The following is a 19,596-nucleotide window of genomic DNA, read 5'->3' as shown; positions in this document are numbered from 1 at the left end:
AATCATGACATTTTAATCCCTTTCAAAGGTTTTAATCCTATCCTTAGTTGTTAATCCCTTACAGAGGGATACAGAAAGATTAACCCTCTTGGAGGGACTGCTCCAAATCTAGTTGCAAAATAGCTAGTATATTGCCAGCGCCTGCCACACAAGTCATGTCAAATCAAGTGGGTTTTTAATTGTCATTCCTCTTTATAACTTGTATACATTGGAATGAAATGTCGTTTCTCCAGGACCATGGTGCAACACATAACTGTACACAAGACTACTGTACATTATTGTAAAGGTTCTCCTATATGGCATCAGGCTGAAAAACCATTTTTGGTTCTAAGTGGAATCTTTATTTTTAAGAGTGAAGGCACAACCTACCTGGTACTGGAACATGTAGTCCCATATGTATGGAGACGTTTGGGACACCCTGTATATCAAACAGTACTGAGTGTGTTGTAAAGATAGTATAGTATAAATATAGTATGGGCATATGTTGAATATTGGAGTTCTGGGATGAGCACAATACAGCAGCAGTCCTTAGGTGCAAGTCTGCAGTGTCCAGGACAGATTATTCATTGTAGCAAGGGTACCCTTTGTAATCTGATTGTGATCTTGGTGTAAACTGGCCATTCATTTTATATAAAACATCTTTGTTTTATAGAGTAGTAGTATTTTCCAACTGTCATTAGGATTGGTAAAGAAAAACAAAACAAAAAAAACTACAAAGTTAAAATGATTTGAATCAGCATGATCTTTTAGATATGATTCACTGCATGACTTGCATATGTGGCCACTACACCTTGCTCACGTTTAAAAACTAGTACGAATCAACTCTGTTAAAGTTACGACTGGTTAAACTCGGGTAAGAGGCGGAGTTAACACCCCCCCCCTTCCCCCGCACCGAAAAACCCGCCCCTCTCCCCGCACGCCCCTTAACGCGTTTCCAACGACTTCATTCATTCGGAATATAATAAAATCTCTACGAATTGCGCGTGCGATGGGGTTTCTAACGTAAGTACAGGACGGAACTTATTCTCAGGCAGGAGAGCAGGAGAGAGCTGCAGATTTTTTTTCCCCCAGTGGGGGAAAATCTCCGAACACACACCCATTCGGGCAATGCTCGCTTTCCAGTCTGACAGCCTGGCTCTCTGAGGCTCTGACAATGACGAAGAAATCGGCCAACGGGGACCTCTCTCGCTCTCCGTCGCAGGAGAAGAAGAAGCCGAAGGTGGGTTTCGTGGGAGTGGATGCCAGCGGCGCGGAGACGAGTCGGGACGGCGCGCTGCTGATCGGGAGCGGAGAGAGCGCGCGCCGGAGCTCCAGCGGCAGGATGGGGCTGTACAGAGCGCGAGCAGGCTTGGGCGGCGCGCGCGGGACTCACCGACGCAGCGCGGGCTACCGGAGACTGCAGAATTTCCTCTACAACGCACTGGAAAGACCTCGAGGCTGGGCGTTCGTCTACCACGCTTATGTGTGAGTAAAGCTGCATCACTTACCGTGACCGTCTAATACACAGCATCAGAATGGGGAAAAGTTTTGCAACAGCTGCACGTTTTGCCGCAGAACCGCACGCATCACTGTTTTCCCCGTGTAGGATGTTTTACCTTGCACGTGCATGAAATGACAGTCCTACTCTTAAAACATGAAACATTTAAAATTCTAGTATTTCTAGTATCTGCAACCTGCTTTTTAAAAATGTATTAATTAATTAATTAATTAATTAATTTATTTATTTATTTATATGTTCTATCAGAACTGATTTGCATATTAGCGTTATTTTGTTGGAGATAAAGGGAAACGTGGCTCAGAGTCAGGGACACACCTTTTATGCAGATGAGGATCTTTCTTCTCCATGCGGCGTCGGTAGAAAGCCGTGAGATGCGCGCGACCGCTTACGTTCAGCACCGGTCAGCTCCCGCACGCAGCTCCAACACACATACACACACACACACACACACACACACACAGAGAGAGAGCTTGGTGAGTCGGTGCAGTGCAGATACCTGCTGTTGGACTGCTTATTCTAAGAAACCTCACCATTACTCTGACTATAGTTCATATGCTTATTGAGCCTGTGATTGCTGTACTTGGTATGCACAGGGTAGTGATGGGTTAAGGTTATTTAAGGTTAGGAGATTTTAACTAAGTATAAAAGCCAGGTGCTAGTTTAGTATGACTATATATGTTGCATCTATATATATATATATATATATATATATATATATATATATATATATATATATATATATATATATATATGCGTTGTTAAAACTATAGATGTAGCCTATGAGCAGGGCTGTAACCAGGATAAAACATTTAATGAGGTCCACATTGCTGAAACGTGCCACAGTTAATACTGTCTGGTGCAGAATGTGTGCAATTTGTTGTCCTTCCATTTTTTTTTCTCCATAAACTGCTCTGAGTGACATGAAATATTTTGGCTTACAAGACAGCCTAAGGTACCTGTTGATTTCTGAATTTCTGTTACGTGATATTAGACCATCAGTACAATAATGCACATGGTATGTTATTAATAAGTAATATTACATTACTGTGGTCCAGACTTTGTTATCCTCATAGCTAGTGACGGCCATGATTATAAGTTTGTGAGGCATCACACTTGTGGAGTAAGACCTCCAGGGTTGCCGTAAAGAGGGTGTGTGGGGGAGATTCCCTGAGTAGATTGGGAGCCAAAAAAGGATCCTAGGGACCAAGAGTTGTCCATGAGAATGAAAGGTGAAAACGAAAGCTTTCTTTTCTTTCTGTAGTTTTATTTCATGACAGAAAAATGATTATTTCCCATAGCAACAATCACGATAGCAGTTCTCTCTAAGCAGAGCTCAGGCTCCTCTAAAGCCACAGAAGGCAGAAGTAATTGAAACACATCATCAAGAGTGTCCCATTAGCTCCAGTCTCCATGGTACATTTGTCTGATTTCTCCTCCATTCTGAAACGATCCAACTATGTGGTGCAGAGCTGAAATGCAAGCCCTATAATATGGATGAACCCATTTCAGATAGCTTTCATTTTATTTGTGCACTCTAGTCTTTATGTTTGTAACATACAGGAAGTTCAGCTCTCTGATATCTGCTGGTGTGTGCTAGATTTATTATTTATAAACGCACCAAGCCACAGTTTAGAGCCTTGGTCTCCTTCTATTTTTTTATTTGGAGGAGTGGACTATGCTGACTTCAGTGTCTTGCCCTTCTAAGGTTTTATTTTTGTTACCTTCCTCCAGTGCTGTGATAGCTCTCTGCACACAATACTGTCCTATTTAACTGTTGTGTAAGGCTAAAGAAAGAGCTGCTTTGGTGCTTTGAGCTGAAGTTTCCTTATGATATTTGACAGAGCATTTTACATAGACTGATTCATTTCAATAACACCTTAATACCAAAAAAAGGTTCCCAAAAGATGAAAGCATTACTTCTAGTCTAGGGTGAGTAAAATGTTTTGAATCTTATCATAATGTAAGCAGTAGGACACATACTTTCCTGGTTATCTTGTTTAACAGGACAGTGTTTGATGATGAAGAGCTTCTTCAGACTAGCTGTCCATGTTCATAGTGAATTTGTAAGATGCTTGCTGACTGAGTTGAATGAGTCAAATCAATTATATAGCACATTTTATGTAATGAATGTATGTTTGCTGCCATCATACCTAATGGACTATATCTTTACTAGTTCATTTTCACTGCCAATACAAACACAGCCAATACACTGAACAGATACACTGAACAAAACAATACATATTTGCCCTAGGGCCATGTATATCTTTTTATTTAGATCTCTTTGGCTTAATTTATTATTATGTAATTTGGTGTATACATACTGTGGATATAAAAAGTCTTCACTTCCCTGTTAAAACTGCACATTATTGTGATGTAAAAAATTAAACCAAGATTAAGTAATGTGGGATCATTTTCCAGTTTTAATGTGGTATACACTGCCCTCCACTAATATTGGCACCCTTGGTAAATATGAGCAAAGAAGCTTTTTTTTTTTTTTGCTAATATGGAGGAATAGTATCAGATCCCTTACCATGTATTCTCCAACCTCATCAGGCATTATAGGAGAAGACTCAGAGCTGTTATGTTGGCAAAGGGAGGTAGCACAAAGTATTGACTAAAAGGGTACCAATAATTGTTGCACACCTATATTTAGCAAAAATATTTTTGGGGGGATAAACCTGTGTTTTGTTTGCAATTGTTTGATAACCATGAGAGCAGAGTATTTTTGTGAATTTTTTTTTTAAACAAAAGATCAAAAGGTTAAACAATAAAGACAATTTTTCACAACCTTCTTTGCTTCTTTTGCTTATTTACCAAGGGTGCCAGTATTAGTGGAGGGCACTGTAGCAACCAACAAAATTCAAGTGAAAAACAAATAGAAATGTTTCAGGGGTAACAGGGCTCAAATACTGTCCTATTTTGGCACAAAACCTGCATTCCTCTGTTAAACAGCAGAAGATAAAAAAATTCACCTTCCAGCACAAATCCAAGTTAACAAACAAATAGCTTCAGAAGAAGATCATCAATGTTTTGGAGTGGCCCAGTCAGAGCCCAGATCGAAATCCTATTAAAAAACATGTGAAATGATTTGAAGAGGGCTTTGCACAGGAGATCCCCTTGCAAATTGATAGATCTGGAGCATTTTTGCAAGGAAAAGTGGAATAACATTTCCAAATCAAGATGTAGACTCTTACCCAAAATGAGTGCTGTATTACAAGCAAACATTGCTTTAACAAAGAATTTTTCTTCCTAAAACCTGAATTTTGTTGGTTGCTATATCACGTTGAAGGTGGAAAAAGATCTGACATGGTTTATCTTGATTTCTGCTATTTTAGCAGGGGTGTGTAGATGATTTATATCCACTGTATATATTTACACACATAGTCAGCAATGGATAATTTGGGACACTGTACACTTCACTGTGCATTGCAAAGGCTGACACTGTGAGATAATGTCTTATGACCTCTGTGGCTTCTGCCCAGTTTGTCCTTTTTCACAAACATAAATATTGTCTTTGCACGGTGGCTTAGTGGTTAGCATGTTTGCCTCACACCTCCAGGGTCGGGGGTTCGATTCCCACCGTGGCCCTGTGTGTGTGGAGTTTGCATGTTCTCCCCGTGCTGTGGGGGTTTCCTCTGGGTACTCGGGTTTCCTCCCCATGTCCAAAGTCATGCATGGTAGGCTGATTGGCATGTCCAAAGTATATGAATACTGAAAAAGTGTATGAATGGGTGTGTGAATGTGTATGTGATTGTGCCCTGCGATGGACAGGTACCCTGTCCAGGGTGTACCCCGCCTTGTGCCCGATGCTCCCTGGGATATGCTCCAGGTTCCCCGTGACCCTGAAAAGGATTAAGTGGTATAGAAGATGAATGGATGGATGGAAATATTGTCTTATTGTGCTATGCCTCTATCTCTTCATGGTCACAGCTCACTGTCTGGCAGCTGTCTTCATCTTTGTCTTTCCCTTGTGCACAAATTTTCTAAATAATAATTATGATATTATATATTGCAGCTTTCTTTCAAGATTGGAAAGATAACTGTACAACCCATTACACAGTGAATGATGTATAATAACTGCAGCAGTGTTGTATATCTCTCTCTCTCTCTCTCTCTCTCTATAGATATATATATATATATATATATATAATAGTTTATATATAAACGTTTTATATATACCTTCAACAAAAAGCTACCATATAGGTTAATGCCAACATCAATCTACTTCAGCAGCGGCCGACATAGTCTCTGCCTTCTGCTTCTTGTTTTACCAATCCACTGCAATTCTTCATCTATTCTGGTTCAAACTAATACGGCTCTATGAATATAAGTAATGAGAAATAATTAACCTCCTTGTGTGTTATCTGTGTTGACTCCCTCTGGCAATAAGCTATATTAACCACACAAAAAAGCACATTATCATTCAGGGAGTGAACAGTGCACATAAATGGCTTCTGTAATTAATATAATATGTACATGACCAGAAAATCCTAGATTTAAATAGTACTTAATTATGATTTAAATTGCATTGTATGTAAAACCTTATTTAAACAACTATTGTAAAATGAAAGTATTTGACAATTTTCCCCCACAAGGAGGCCATTCAGGTACTTGTTGGGTCCCCTGTCCTTTCCCTTGACTATTGCATGTTTCTGGTTGCTATACAGTGTTTGCAAGGGTTATTAGGTCATCAAAACTGGTCCAGGATGCAGTATCTCAGCTTGTCTTCAATCTTCACAAGTTCATGTACGTGAGTGGTTCCTGCATTAGATTTGAAACAACGATGCTTACAAAGACAAAAACGGGCCAGCATACCATTGTAATAAACTTGAGCTCTTTGAACCACAAATTCAGCTTGGCTTGACAAACCTCCCTTTAAGACGCAAGTTAGACTCCCTTTAAGACTCTTCCTTGTCCTTGCACTCGGGGGGTGGAATAAATTTTCCCTGACTGTCTGAATGGAAAAGCTGGCATCTGATGCACCAACACTAACCATACACATAAAAATATTATTTAACGTATATACTTTTGTATAAACACTGATTCAGTCTAATCTGCACTAGCACCCCGATTTGTTTTCTAACTAGATCTTAAAGCACTTCTATAAGTCACTCTGGATCATGGGTGCTCAATCTTTTTTTTTGAAGTTAACTGTAAAATAAATTGACATAATGATTAAAATCAAATTATTCATTATTACTTAAATGTGCACAATAATATTTGGCTACTATTTGGTGCCATGGAGTTTTTATTCTAGAATTTTCCATAGAACACTTAAAAATGAAAAATTATTAGGTTCACATTGCGATTATTTATTTGCCAACTTTTATAGGATGTTTTTGATGTATTACGATTTAGATTAGGGTCAGTCCATCTCAAGTGGTGTAATAATTTTAAAGTTGGTTGCTTGACCATTTTTCATTTTCCTAGTTTTTTTTTTTTGAGTGATTACCTCTATATATTGGCATTTCAAAACCACCATTCATATTTTTTACTTGATTTAACCACTATGGCCATCTTTGTTTCATGGCACACAACAAATTTTGTAATCAGTGGAATCTGAAACACAATTTTTACAGTAGAATGCTACTATAGAGGACTTATTTCTGTAAAAATAAAATAAAATTGAGGTTCGTATCTGGTCCCCCACCAGATACCATATTCAACCCGAAAGTGAGCGCAATTTTAAAAAAAATTCACTTTCTTGCCCCCATAAAAAAATAAGAGAAGTGTCAAACCTGAAATGTTTTGCATGGACACTATACTTACCTAGATACCCCCTAAAAAATTAAGACTGAGACTCAAACCCTATAAATATATAAATTATAAATTGACCCTAAAAGGGGAACTGTGAGCAATCTTGAGCATTACAATTGGACTTAAGTTTTAATTCAAAGGAACATGAATGTGCAAAATGTTTATATATGTACATGTACTTTGTAATGTGCTCTAGAGATCAGTTTTATTCCAAGGAGCTAGGACCATCCTGAGCTGAGATATTGAGTTTCCGTAAATAGCTGTATAAGCAAAATTTGTTGTGTGCCATTAAACAAAGATGGTCCTTGTGGTTAAACCAAGTAAAATGAAGAAGAAAAATAAATAAAAAATGGTATTTTGCAAAGCCAATACAGACATCACTAAAAAAAAAAAAAACTAGGAACATTTTAAATGGTTATTCAACCAACTTCATAATTATTGGACCACTTGAGATGGAATGACCCATTAAACCCAATTCAATTCCTGTATCAGTCAAGCTGGCTAAAACTGTAAGAACTCATTAATAAATAGAATAACTATGCTAACAGTGGGGTGTGTTTTCCACCACTCTAAAAAAATAAATTAATTAAAAACACATACCTCCTGGCTATGTTTTGTACCCCACTTGGAGAACCATGGCTCTAGATAATGGAATATGCCAAAAGCTACAGTATGCATCTAAATGTAAAATAAAACAGTCCCCAAGGCAACATATTCATTACCATTTTGTGTAATACATTTAGTTAGGATCCCTGCTGTTGTGAACAATTGTCTCTATAATGGTGCAATGTTCATTAACAACTCTGAAATCTGAAATCTTTGTTATCTTAAACTCGGAAATCTGTAACCTTCGCAATGATATTTAATATATTCTCTCACTCCTGTATCTCAGTACAATATTATATTTAGCTAAACAGAGTTTAAATTGTCAAAGACATAAACAGAAAAACCCCATTTTTTCAATTGCTACTCAACCAATGCAGAAATGATTGGTAGATTTGGTTATGTTCTTTCTTTGTCTATTTTCTAACCAATAATTGACATTTTTAGCAGTTTCACTATACAGTGTAGACAGGTTTAAAGAGTTTATCAAGCCTCAATTTCAGACATCAAAGAGCTTTTTCTGAGAAATGAAATATCAGCTCTCATGAAGTGACGCCAAGTTCCACTAAATGATTAGTACATCACATCAGGAGGCAGATGTCGGCTTCCCATTCTCCACTGATCACACAGACACACATACACATAAACACAGAGAGGGATAGAGAGGGAGAGAGAGAGAGAGAGAGAGAGAGAGAGAGAGAGAGATTACAAGGTTTTCTCCATCTGAAATGTCCACTTGATTCTCCTCCTCATCAGGTTTCATCATCATTGTTAATGTTCTTTCTTTCTTTCTTTCTCTCTGTTCTATAATCACATGCCTGTTGCTTAGTCAATATTTTGGCCCTCTTTTGTAAAACTTCATCATTCCTTAAAGGTTCATTTAATTTGGGACAGCTGAAGGCTAGGATGTGCTCAACTTTGGGCAGGGGAGGGGGGTACTGTGCTATCATCCTGACACCTCATCAATAATTTAAGAGCATTCTACATGACAGTGGGCTTTTATGAGAGAGGCGATTTTATATGTCTATAATATTATTAGTCAATTTCCGCTGTCTGCTACCTGCAGTGTTGCCTGTCTTGTCTATATGAAATAGCAGCACATTGGACAGTGAAGCCACATGTTTGGGTTCGCTTGAATGTTCCAGCTTGTCTTTATGAGGATAAATACTGCAGTGAACAGATGGAGACGTCTGAGACTGCAGCTGCACAGTGCTTTGGTCAGAAAGTGCAGATTTACACAAACTCTAGGCTAAAGATTGTCTAATCAATACAATATCTGGCCGAGCAGGAAACACCACTGGAGTAAAACAACATTATGAGCTCATGATGTAGTGCACCACAAACCTGTGAAGCACAATAACACATAACATATTTAAACCCATAAGATCTATTATTCATCTCTAGATTAGATTCTGTGATGACAAAGGAAAATGGAGCTATCATTATCTGATTCTGCTGTGACTAGTGAATGCATATAATCGTATTATCTATCTATCTATCTACCTATCTACACAGCAAAATCACCAGTGTTGATTTAACACCCACAGTGTTGAAATCACACTCTTCAGTGTTTATATAAGTCCACTGGACTCAAATAAACACTCTGGGTGTCAATTCAACACTAGGGATTTTACTGTTAATTCAACACTAGGGATTGTATCTATCCAACTCCACAGCTGTTGGCTATCCATCTATCTATCTATCTATCTATCTATCCATCCATCTATCTATCTATCTATCCATCTCCACAGCTGTTAGCTATCCATCTATCTATCTATCTATATATCTGTCTATCCAACTCCACAGCTGTTGGCTATCCATCTATCTATCTATCCATCTATCTATCCAACTCCACAGCTGTTGGCTATCCATCTATCCATCTATCTATCTATCTATCTATCTATCTATCCAACTCCACAGCTGTTGGCTATCCATCTATCTATCCATCTATCTATCTATCTATCCAACTCCACAGCTGTTGGCTATCCACCTATCTATCTATCTATCTATCTATCTATCTATCCAACTCCATAGCTGTTGGCTATCTATCTATCTATCTATCTATCTATCCATCCATCCATCCATCCAAATCCACAGCTGTTGGTTATCTATCTATCCATTTATCCAACTATCTATCTATCCAACTCCACAGCTCTTGGCTATCTATCTATCTATCTATCTATCTATCTATCTACCTAAATACCCACCTACCCACCCATCCATCCATCCATCCATCCATCCAACTCCACAGCTGTTGGCTATCTATCCATCTATCTATGTATCTATCTATCTATCTATCTATCCATCTATCTATGTATCTATCTATCTATCCAACTCCACAGCTCTTGGCTATCTATCTATCCATCCATCTGTCTATCTATCTATTTATCCAACTCCACAGCTCTTGGCTATCTATCTATCTATCTATCTATCTATCTATCTATCCAACTCCACAGCAGTTGGCTATCTGTCTATCTATCTATCTATCTATCTATCTATCTGTCTGTCTATCCAACTCCACAGCTCTTGGCTATCTATCCATCTATCTATCCATCTATCTATCTATCTATTCAACTCCACAGCTGTTGGCTATCCATCCATCTATCTATCTATCTATCTATCTATCTATCTATCTATCTATCCAACTCCACAGCTGTTGGCTATCTATCTATCTATCTATCTATCTAGCTAGCTAGCTAGTTATTTATTTATTTGGTTATTGCTATATTCATTTTACTACATTAGTTATTTAGTTCTCTCAGAAAACCTGCTTTTAGTGGTCTGCTAGGTCACTGTGCTTTTACATCAGTTATGGAAATTCAGTTTTATTTATAGCACTTTTAATAATGGACATTGTCAAAAAGCAGCTTTATCCAGGCATAAAATTTACATTTAAGTAGAACTACCGTCTAATATGCTCTTTCAGTATGCTCTCTCTCTCTCTCTCTCTCTCTCTCTCTCTCTCTCTTTATTTGACAAAAGAGTCTGTTTGGACCTTGCTGAGACGTCAGTGCTCTTAAATTGCATCTGACACCTCACTACAGGTTGCATCAAAGCCTCCTCAGCTTTATTTTAGTTCAATTTTTTCTAGATTTTGAGCTGCACTGCACTAGCTTGGGCTCAAGAGAAAAGATCCAAATTACTAACTGTAAATACAATGCAGGCAAAGCAAAATCTGATATATTTATGTTTCTCAAGAAGATGCTTCCCAGACTGGGAAGAAGACTATATAAGCTACAGTCCCCTCTGAAAGTATTGGAAAAGCAAGGCCAGTTTGATTGTTTTCACTGTACATTGAAGACATTTGGGTTTGAGATCATAAGATGAATATGGATCAGAATTTCAGCTTTCATTTCCTCATATTTACATCTAGACGTATTTAACAACTGAGAACATGGCACTTTTGGTGGCAGACCTCCCAATTTTTAGGTGAGCAAAAGTACAGTATTGCACCAGATAGTCTTAAAGTAAATGAAAGTAAATAACACTTAATATTTGGTTGCAGATCCCTTGCTTGCAATAACTGACCCACTGACATCACCAAACTGTTGCATTTCTCTTTTGTGTTGCTTTTCCAGGCTTTTACTTCAGCTTTTTTCACTTGCTGTTTGCTATCCCCTCAGTGTCCTTTTCAGGAGGTGAAATGCATGCGCAATTCAGTTAAGGTCTGATGATTGACTTGGTCAGTTTAAAACCTTCCACATTGTCCCCCTGATGAAGTTCTTTGCTGTGTTGCCAGTGTGTTTTGGGACATGGTATTGTTACATGATAAAGTTCCTCCCAATTAAATTGGATGCATTTTTCTGTAAATTGGCAGACAGATTGTTTTTTTATACTTCTGAATTCATTAACTGTTGTTTTGGGTTTCTTCTTTACAGCTCTCTGTTTCTGTCATCAACAGCTCTTGTTTTCCTTGGCCGACATGTTCCATGTCTGGTTGTTATTATACCAGAACTGAAATTCTGATCAACCGTCACATTCATCTTTTAATCTCAAACCCAAATATCTTCAATGTATAGTGATGACAATAGAATTGGACTTCTGTTCTAAGACTTACAGATGGGACTGTATATATAAGCTGTAGGAGACTACTCAAGAGACTCAGTGTGTCACAACCTGAAAAATATCCCAATCTTGCAGTAGCAGCACTTACTCACAAACATGTATACTAGACTATCTAAAAGAGCTGTCAAACAACCTCGTTTTGTACATGTATATGTGTTCTGAGTAGCCTCATAGATACTGTATGAGAAGGTAGAAATCTCATTGGGAAATTTGAGACACTGAGACATTAAAAGCATCAGCATTCTGGTTTACTTTAAGCTGAAGTGTTGGATACTGCTAGTTAGTAACAGTAAACAATGTGGCACCTAGTCTTACAATATTTATGAGTTTATGAATGGCTTTTTAATGATAAAAGGACAACCTGAATCTTTTTTTCCCTCACTGGAGGCGGAGCTAAAGCCTGGGCCAGAAAAAAAAAAAACTTTTTAAAAATGGTTTGAACCACTTTTACACATTAAAATTATAACATAATTAACATTGTTAAAAGTCATCCTAAGTCAGTTTCTTCACATGTCTAGACTGTGAAACTGATATAAGACTGATTTGTTGCAGATTGATCTAAAATAGACCTGGATCATGAAAAACAGACTTTCCTAAATTAAACACATTTAATTTGAAACCTAAATATGATCTATGTGTTTTTTTCTTTTAATGTTTCAGTTTCCTGCTGGTGTTCTCCTGCCTTGTCCTGTCTGTGTTTGCTACCATTAAAGAGTTCAAAAACAGCTCAGAGAATGCCTTATACATTCTGGTAAGTATCTTAAAATAGGCTTTTTTCCTGGCAAGTGCCATGAACTAAAGCAGACACTTTCACGTTAAATCTTTTCCCATCTTTTCACACCTATTGCTCATAATCTGCTACAGTGGCACACTGGAATAACTGACAGACAGGACAAGTTATCTAGTGTTAAATGCTGTGTGTTAAACTCTTTTGTTAGGAGGGCTGCTCTTAACCTTATCATAGCTGTGTTACTGTTGTGGCAGCAGAGCACTGAGGGATTGTGTAAAAAAGGAGTTTGTATGTCTTTAGGAACTAGTGTGGAACTATATTGTGTATATGTGTATGTGTGTATATGTATACCTTTTTTAGTACAAACTTTGTGTAAATAGTAAATTTTTATTTTATGACTTCTACATTATCGAGTCAGTACAAAAAACATTTTAGATTTCCAAACATTAGTTTTCCAGCACAAAATTACATGTTACTGAAAAATATTTATTTGTCAGTAAAGAAAGCAGCATATTTTTCAGACAAAAACATAATGAAGGCTGCTGGGTTTGCTGAAAAAATAAGAAGCAAGTGCAACAGTTAAAATCTCCAGAAGAACTGTGTCTGGTTTTGCAAGACGCTCAATAAAACTTACCATTTAATTTCCTTAAAATACTGCACAAATTGTACCTGAGACTACCATTTCTTTTTTAAGAAAATGGTTGTTACACCAAATATTGACCGTTTCATTTGTTACTGTTTACTGCTATTTATAGTATTTATTTTAAACATAGGGACATTTAATTTCATTATTTTTGAAGGCATTTTTGTATGTGCTTAAAACTTTACTGTAGTTACTGAATAATTCACTGATGAGTGGTCATGATATTAGATGTGAGGGCTAGATTCTAATATACAGTACATCAGTAGCTTGATAATGAAACTGTTAAGGGTGAGCAGTGCATTATATTACAAGGTCGCATAGATGGCATAATAAAAATGATGTGGGACAAACCTAAAGGCACATAGAAAGCTGCTTTTGTGATTTGTAATTTTTTAGTCCATACTGTCCTACTGGGTTCATGGCAAGCTTCCTCCAAATACTAATCACGGTAAACAAAAATAAAAAACACTAAACTTACGATTCTGTCATCTGTACTTTTGCGTAATTTGTAGTTTCATTAGATAATGTTTGCTTAGTCTGTCCATTTTTAGTTTTTCCTCCAAAGACATTTTTAGGGAGAGAAAGATGGGAGGGTTAAGGGTAGGTAAGGGGGTGGGTGTGCTTTGGGGGGGCACAGTGTGATCTTGAGCTTTACATCTTGAGGGAAGAAGCTATTTAAAAACCTGGTAGTCCTGGTACGGGTCCTCCTGGATCTTTTCTCAGACAGCAGGAGGGGAAACAGACTGTGGGAGGGGGTGGGAGGTGTCTTTAATTATACTGGAGGTGTACATCTTCAGCAAATGTAGATCTAAGAAAACGTACTACAAGAGACTGATGCAAACGTTGGTAGCTCCATCATCTTTGTAAGACTTAAGCTTACTGATGTGTCAGCTATGGACTTATCAGCTATAGGGAGTGGAAAATATCAGTCAAAATGAAGATCAAAAGAAGGGAGCGTTTTACTCTGTGTTATCACATGCCTTGTGCACTGCTTTCTTGGGTTTTCATACATATGATTAGATCCTGCAAACTCAATTTACAATGTATTAGCCATACAAAGATTACCAAAATTATTGATGCTATTGGATACTATTATGCTGACTCAAACAAACAAATATTTAAAACTAAGCCTCGCCTTCTTTCTTTGTGGCTGCCTTTGGGTGGGATTATGTTAATATTTCACATAGTGATGTAGACATTTGCAGAAGTAATATCTGGACTTCGAACAAGCTGTTTTGGGCAGGTTTGGAAAAGTGCTCTCTGTTAGATAGAATAAATCCTTTTGGGGGAGACTATGAGCTTTTTAACTTTGCAGATCTTATACATGTACAGACAGATACATTACACACTAAAGGAGAAGGAAAACATTAAAAAGCATAATATGACTCCTTTAAGGCTACATGAATCTACAGTCTGAGCTAGAAAGAAATCAGCCTCAGCCTCACTTCTTCATACCATTCTACTTACAATAGTCCTACAAAAGTCCAAAATGATCAGTCTTCAGGTATATATTAACAGCAAATAATGTATGTAGATTCTGATGTAGATTCCACAAATTAAACCATATATTGATGTCATTTTTCTTTGAAAGAGTAGGTGGAGGGCCCTGCTAGCCTGTTTATACCAGCCGCCCCTGGTATAAATGCACTTTAAAACAAACAAACAAACAAACAAACAAAAAGAAAACGAATAATAAGCCAGTAATTTAAGGAGTTAATTACTAAGCACTGCTTTCTTGGGTTTCTCATACATTTATAAGATCCTGCAAACTCAAGTTACAATGTATTAGTCATACCAAGTTTACTAATATTACTCGAACTATTAGACACTATTATGCTGACACCCATTCCAGGAAATGACAAAAGAGATCACTGAAAAACAAATATTTAAAACTATTCCTCAGGTTGAATCTTTGGTCTGTAAATATGTGACATACATTGATTTTTAAAAATTCCAAAATGTATTTTACTGGTTTGGGCCTTACTGCACTTTCTACCTCATTTATAATTCATAGCAATAATGTTGATCCTCCCCAGCCTTTTTCTGCTATTGCTCTTATATTGCTGCCTGCCACTGATGAGCTGTGGGATTTTATTGGTAATGTGATATGTCTCCACATCTCCTCAGGAAATTGTGACCATCGTGGTGTTTGGTGTGGAGTATATAGTGCGGCTCTGGGCTGCTGGCTGCTGCTGTCGCTACAGAGGATGGAGAGGGAGGCTGAAATTCGCTCGCAAGCCCTTCTGTGTTATAGGTGATGCTAATCATTCTTTTCTAAGAACATGAGACATTTGCGTTTTCACTTCTGCCGTCAGACCCCGCCTCCACATCCTTTCTCTTTTCTCTTATGCACTTTTCCACTGAGACAGGAAAAATGGGCCTTGGTTGCATTTTCTGGGAAATAAAGTGCAAAGCTGTTTGGCATGCTCTGAACTCAGACATTAGAGATGTCAGTACTATATTAACTGCAGCAGAATAATGGCTGTTTGCTCCATTCGAGCTGCTTAATTTGCTCACACCAAGGAACTGCACTGGCTGTCAGACAGGTCTCAATCACAGACTTATTTCCTATTCATCACTCATAATGAAAGGAGACAACAGGGAGACTATTCCTTGTCTTTGAACTGGAAAATGTTGTTCACATGTACTCCAGTTGATCCAGATGAATGTGAAGTGGTTCTACCATAACTAAAAGAGTTTTAATAACAGAGAGAAAACTGATTACAAGTGTTATTTTAATTAGCATTTATTGGAAGAGAAGGGAAGTGTCTTCAAAGAATCAATGACCTATAATTCATCTCTGTTGCAATGACCAAGGGCTGTGTTGGGAATGAAAAGTGACTAAGACTTCTCCTGTGCAGACATCATGGTGCTGTTTGCCTCTGTGTCTGTGCTGGCTGCTGGCTCACAGGGCAATGTGTTCGCCACCTCGGCCATCCGCAGTCTCCGGTTCCTGCAGATCCTCCGGATGCTGCGCATGGACCGTCGGGCAGGCACATGGAAACTACTGGGATCTGTGGTCTATGCGCATAGCAAGGTGTGTGTCTGCATGTGTGTGAATGAGTGATAGGGAAAGAAATGTTCACAGACATTACAATGATGGTAAAAGTTTGCTTATTGCCAGTAGGGAAGCAAAAGTTTCACAACAAAATGATAAATCAGGGTGAGTTGACAGTAAAATAAAAATTTTATTGAGGAAGACTCATTGCCTTACTTTAGTAAGTCTATTTAATAGCCTTTGTCATGCTTATGATGTTGTGTTCTGAATGACTACCACGTATTTGACTATTTTTAATCACGGTATAATTCTGTGTGCCTATAATCAGTTAAACATTGTATTACCATTCTTGGCATTCATAATATTGTTGTGATGGACAGCAATCTTCACACACTCTAAGGTTTCTTATTTTGGACAAATTTGAAGACCTTATGTATCTTTCTTCCCCTAGTATGTTGTTGGAAGAATTATGGGAAGGGCTCTCATAATTCTTCCAACAACATACTAGACAAAGCTGCTACACTGGGGGATAACTGTTCTATAAGTAAGGCATAAAGCAGTAATAATCAAAAATGTGGGTGTAAATATGATGCACCCTGACACAAAGTTGAGCTATTATTACCAGCCTGAAGTGGAGTATTTTCCAAGTGTTTTATTCCTCTTATACTACAGCAATTTACCAACAATTACAATTTTTACTTTATTAATGAATGGCACATCGTGCTTTTTACCCTTTTATTTTAGTTACTATTAATGTTATGGAACATCCTCAAGACAAATTACAGTAGTTCCTTTTAGTAGTTATGGTAAACAGTCAGTCCATTACTAGCTTCTTGTAACAAAGAGGTCTCAGGGATAGAGTAAGGATTGATATGCTTGAGGTTTATTAAGCACAAAACAGTTTCGGAAACAGTCCGGGTCATAACCAATAAATACTCAGAACTCAGACAAATCCAAAAACGTGAACAAAGAGCTTGAAAAAACAAAAATAAACAAGACACAGAATCAGCATTGAAATCAAAGGGGCTAGGCAAAGGCAAAATGGGTAATTCACAGACAACAATCCAAACAAATCACAACTTGGAACTTCAGGCAAACTCAAAGACATCAAATACTGAAAAGTCCATGTGCTTTTTTTATAGCGATCAGACAGAAAACAGGAAATGCAGCAGAAGAAAAGTTTTAGAATTTGGGGGAGGGTGCCCTCTCGTGGTCTGGAGGGGACGTGACCAGGCTGGGTGTTACACCTCTCATTTTTTTTCTCTCTCTCTTGAATTTATTAAGATCAAAAGATTTGGGCATGTACCAAGAAACCAGAAAGTGCAAAGTCCTCTGATCTGAAGACAGTGCCATAGTGAAAAATGTAATAAATGTTACAAAGACCTGACACCGGAAACTCCTCCATACATGTTATATAAACCTGTCCTTATGTCTCATTCACCATAGTGCCAATTATACATTTTGTCTTTGATAAATAACAACATTTTTAAATCTGTTTGTTACTAGATTATGTGCTGCGTCCATCATACAATTTCCTGTCAATGAGCCTTTACTACAAAAATGATAATGTATCATAACGCATGTATTGATATATACCCGTGATTTGAAATATAGTGGCACTGCTGTCAGTGTTGCTGTTATAGAAAATTCATCTTAACAACTTGACACCAAACAGATTTGAGAATTCAAAAGTGCTTAGGTATAGTGTACTTTTAAAGAACACAATATTATTGTAAAGCATATTAAAAAGGTTACATAATTATTTTGACTGGAAAATGTGATATTGGCACATGCCTAGAGTCTGATGTCATAATCAGTATTATTATTAATAAGAGTTATAAACATATAAACAGATCTAAGATAGTAGATGTGTGCCGTCTGTTTTGTTTACTCATAGGAGCTCATCACTGCATGGTATATAGGCTTCCTCTGTCTCATCCTGGCCTCTTTTCTGGTGTACTCAGTAGAGAAGGATAATAATGCAGAGATGTTTGAGACCTATGCTGATGCTCTCTGGTGGGGGCTGGTGAGTATCATAGCCGCTAACATCAGCCCAGGCCTTTGTGCCTTTGTGCCTTCATGCACTCCAGCACTAGAGCACTGCTGTTGACTAATGAGATTGTGAACTCTCATGAGGATAGCTGAGGAAATCTACCCCATTACTGTCTGAACTGACTAGAAATGCTGTTGACCACTAATGTAAAAATCAGGCTTACTGTTGAACAGAAAGTAATCAGATTCACATATAGTGTAGTGTCTGAACTCACAATGTTTATAAATACAATATATTTAAAAAAAAAAAAAAAAAAAGATTCCATAATCTGCTGTAAGCAAAGCAAAACAATACCATAAAAGCACCATGCTAATTAAAGCAATATCACATGTAATTTAGAAAATAACCAAATTATTTCAATTTTGTGCAAGAATTTCTTAGATTAAAAAGTTATAGATCATTTGTTCTTGAGCAAAAGAGAATTGATTTAGTAAGGTTTTTGATCATGATAAACTAAATGATAAACTCAAAGCAATCCAGTGTACAGTGGATCTGAATCATGTGGTATGATGTGAAACATGTCTTTATCCTCAGATCACTTTGACCACTATTGGTTATGGGGACAAGTTTCCTGTCACATGGAATGGACGCCTGATCGCCGCAACCTTCAGCTTAATTGGCGTGGCTTTCTTTGCTCTCCCAGCAGTAAGTTTGCATCCCTGTAAGTAAGCATCCCTGTCATTTCCTTTAGTTCTTTAGTCAGTTCTTTTAACAATCTCCATCCACCACACACTCTCTCAGGGTATTCTGGGTTCAGGCTTTGCTCTGAAGGTCCAGGAGCAGCACAGACAGAAGCATTTTGAGAAACGCCGGAACCCTGCTGCAAGCCTTATTCAGGTAAATCACATCTTGCACACCACAAGCAGACTCAGTTGCAGACCTGAATTGAATATATGGAAGCTTTCAGGGTTTTTCATTTCTTGCTTGAGCAGGGACACTGATCCTGAGAATTAAATTATGGTTATGCTGAGGTAATGGGATGATTTTTTTTTTGTCAACATTCAATCATATAGTTAAAGAAACAAATCACAAAAATTAAGTCATTGCTAATTATGAAATGTATGTAAATGTGTTTATGCCTTTGGACTGTTAGCCTCATTAGCATTTTAAATTATTCTCTTAGATTACAATGTATACACTTACAGTATCCCATTCAATCAGCATTATGTTTGCGTAGATGAGATAAAATGCTTCATGCTATAGTGCCTGGCATAAATATTCATCTCCATTGAACTTTTCCCCATATTCT

At 37.6% G+C, this 19,596-nt stretch overlaps 1 protein-coding gene across 1 annotated transcript in view; it reads left to right on the top strand.

Moving 5' to 3' along the window:
* Window positions 1-880: 880 nt before the first annotated feature.
* Window positions 881-19,596, top strand: part of kcnq2a (potassium voltage-gated channel, KQT-like subfamily, member 2a) — a 37,201-nt gene continuing 18,485 nt past the window's right edge. Inside the window, exons 1-7 of the mRNA XM_053625206.1 lie at window positions 881-1,464; window positions 12,584-12,674; window positions 15,424-15,550; window positions 16,158-16,333; window positions 18,192-18,320; window positions 18,882-18,992; window positions 19,089-19,184. Coding sequence (XP_053481181.1) covers window positions 1,154-1,464; window positions 12,584-12,674; window positions 15,424-15,550; window positions 16,158-16,333; window positions 18,192-18,320; window positions 18,882-18,992; window positions 19,089-19,184 — 1,041 coding nt within the window. The 5' untranslated portion in view covers window positions 881-1,153. The remainder of the gene's footprint in view (window positions 1,465-12,583; window positions 12,675-15,423; window positions 15,551-16,157; window positions 16,334-18,191; window positions 18,321-18,881; window positions 18,993-19,088; window positions 19,185-19,596) is intronic.

Source organism: Ictalurus furcatus, chromosome 5 (genome assembly GCF_023375685.1).
Source record: "Ictalurus furcatus strain D&B chromosome 5, Billie_1.0, whole genome shotgun sequence".
NCBI lineage: Eukaryota > Metazoa > Chordata > Actinopteri > Siluriformes > Ictaluridae > Ictalurus > Ictalurus furcatus.
This window is presented reverse-complemented; position numbering and strand designations above follow the sequence as displayed.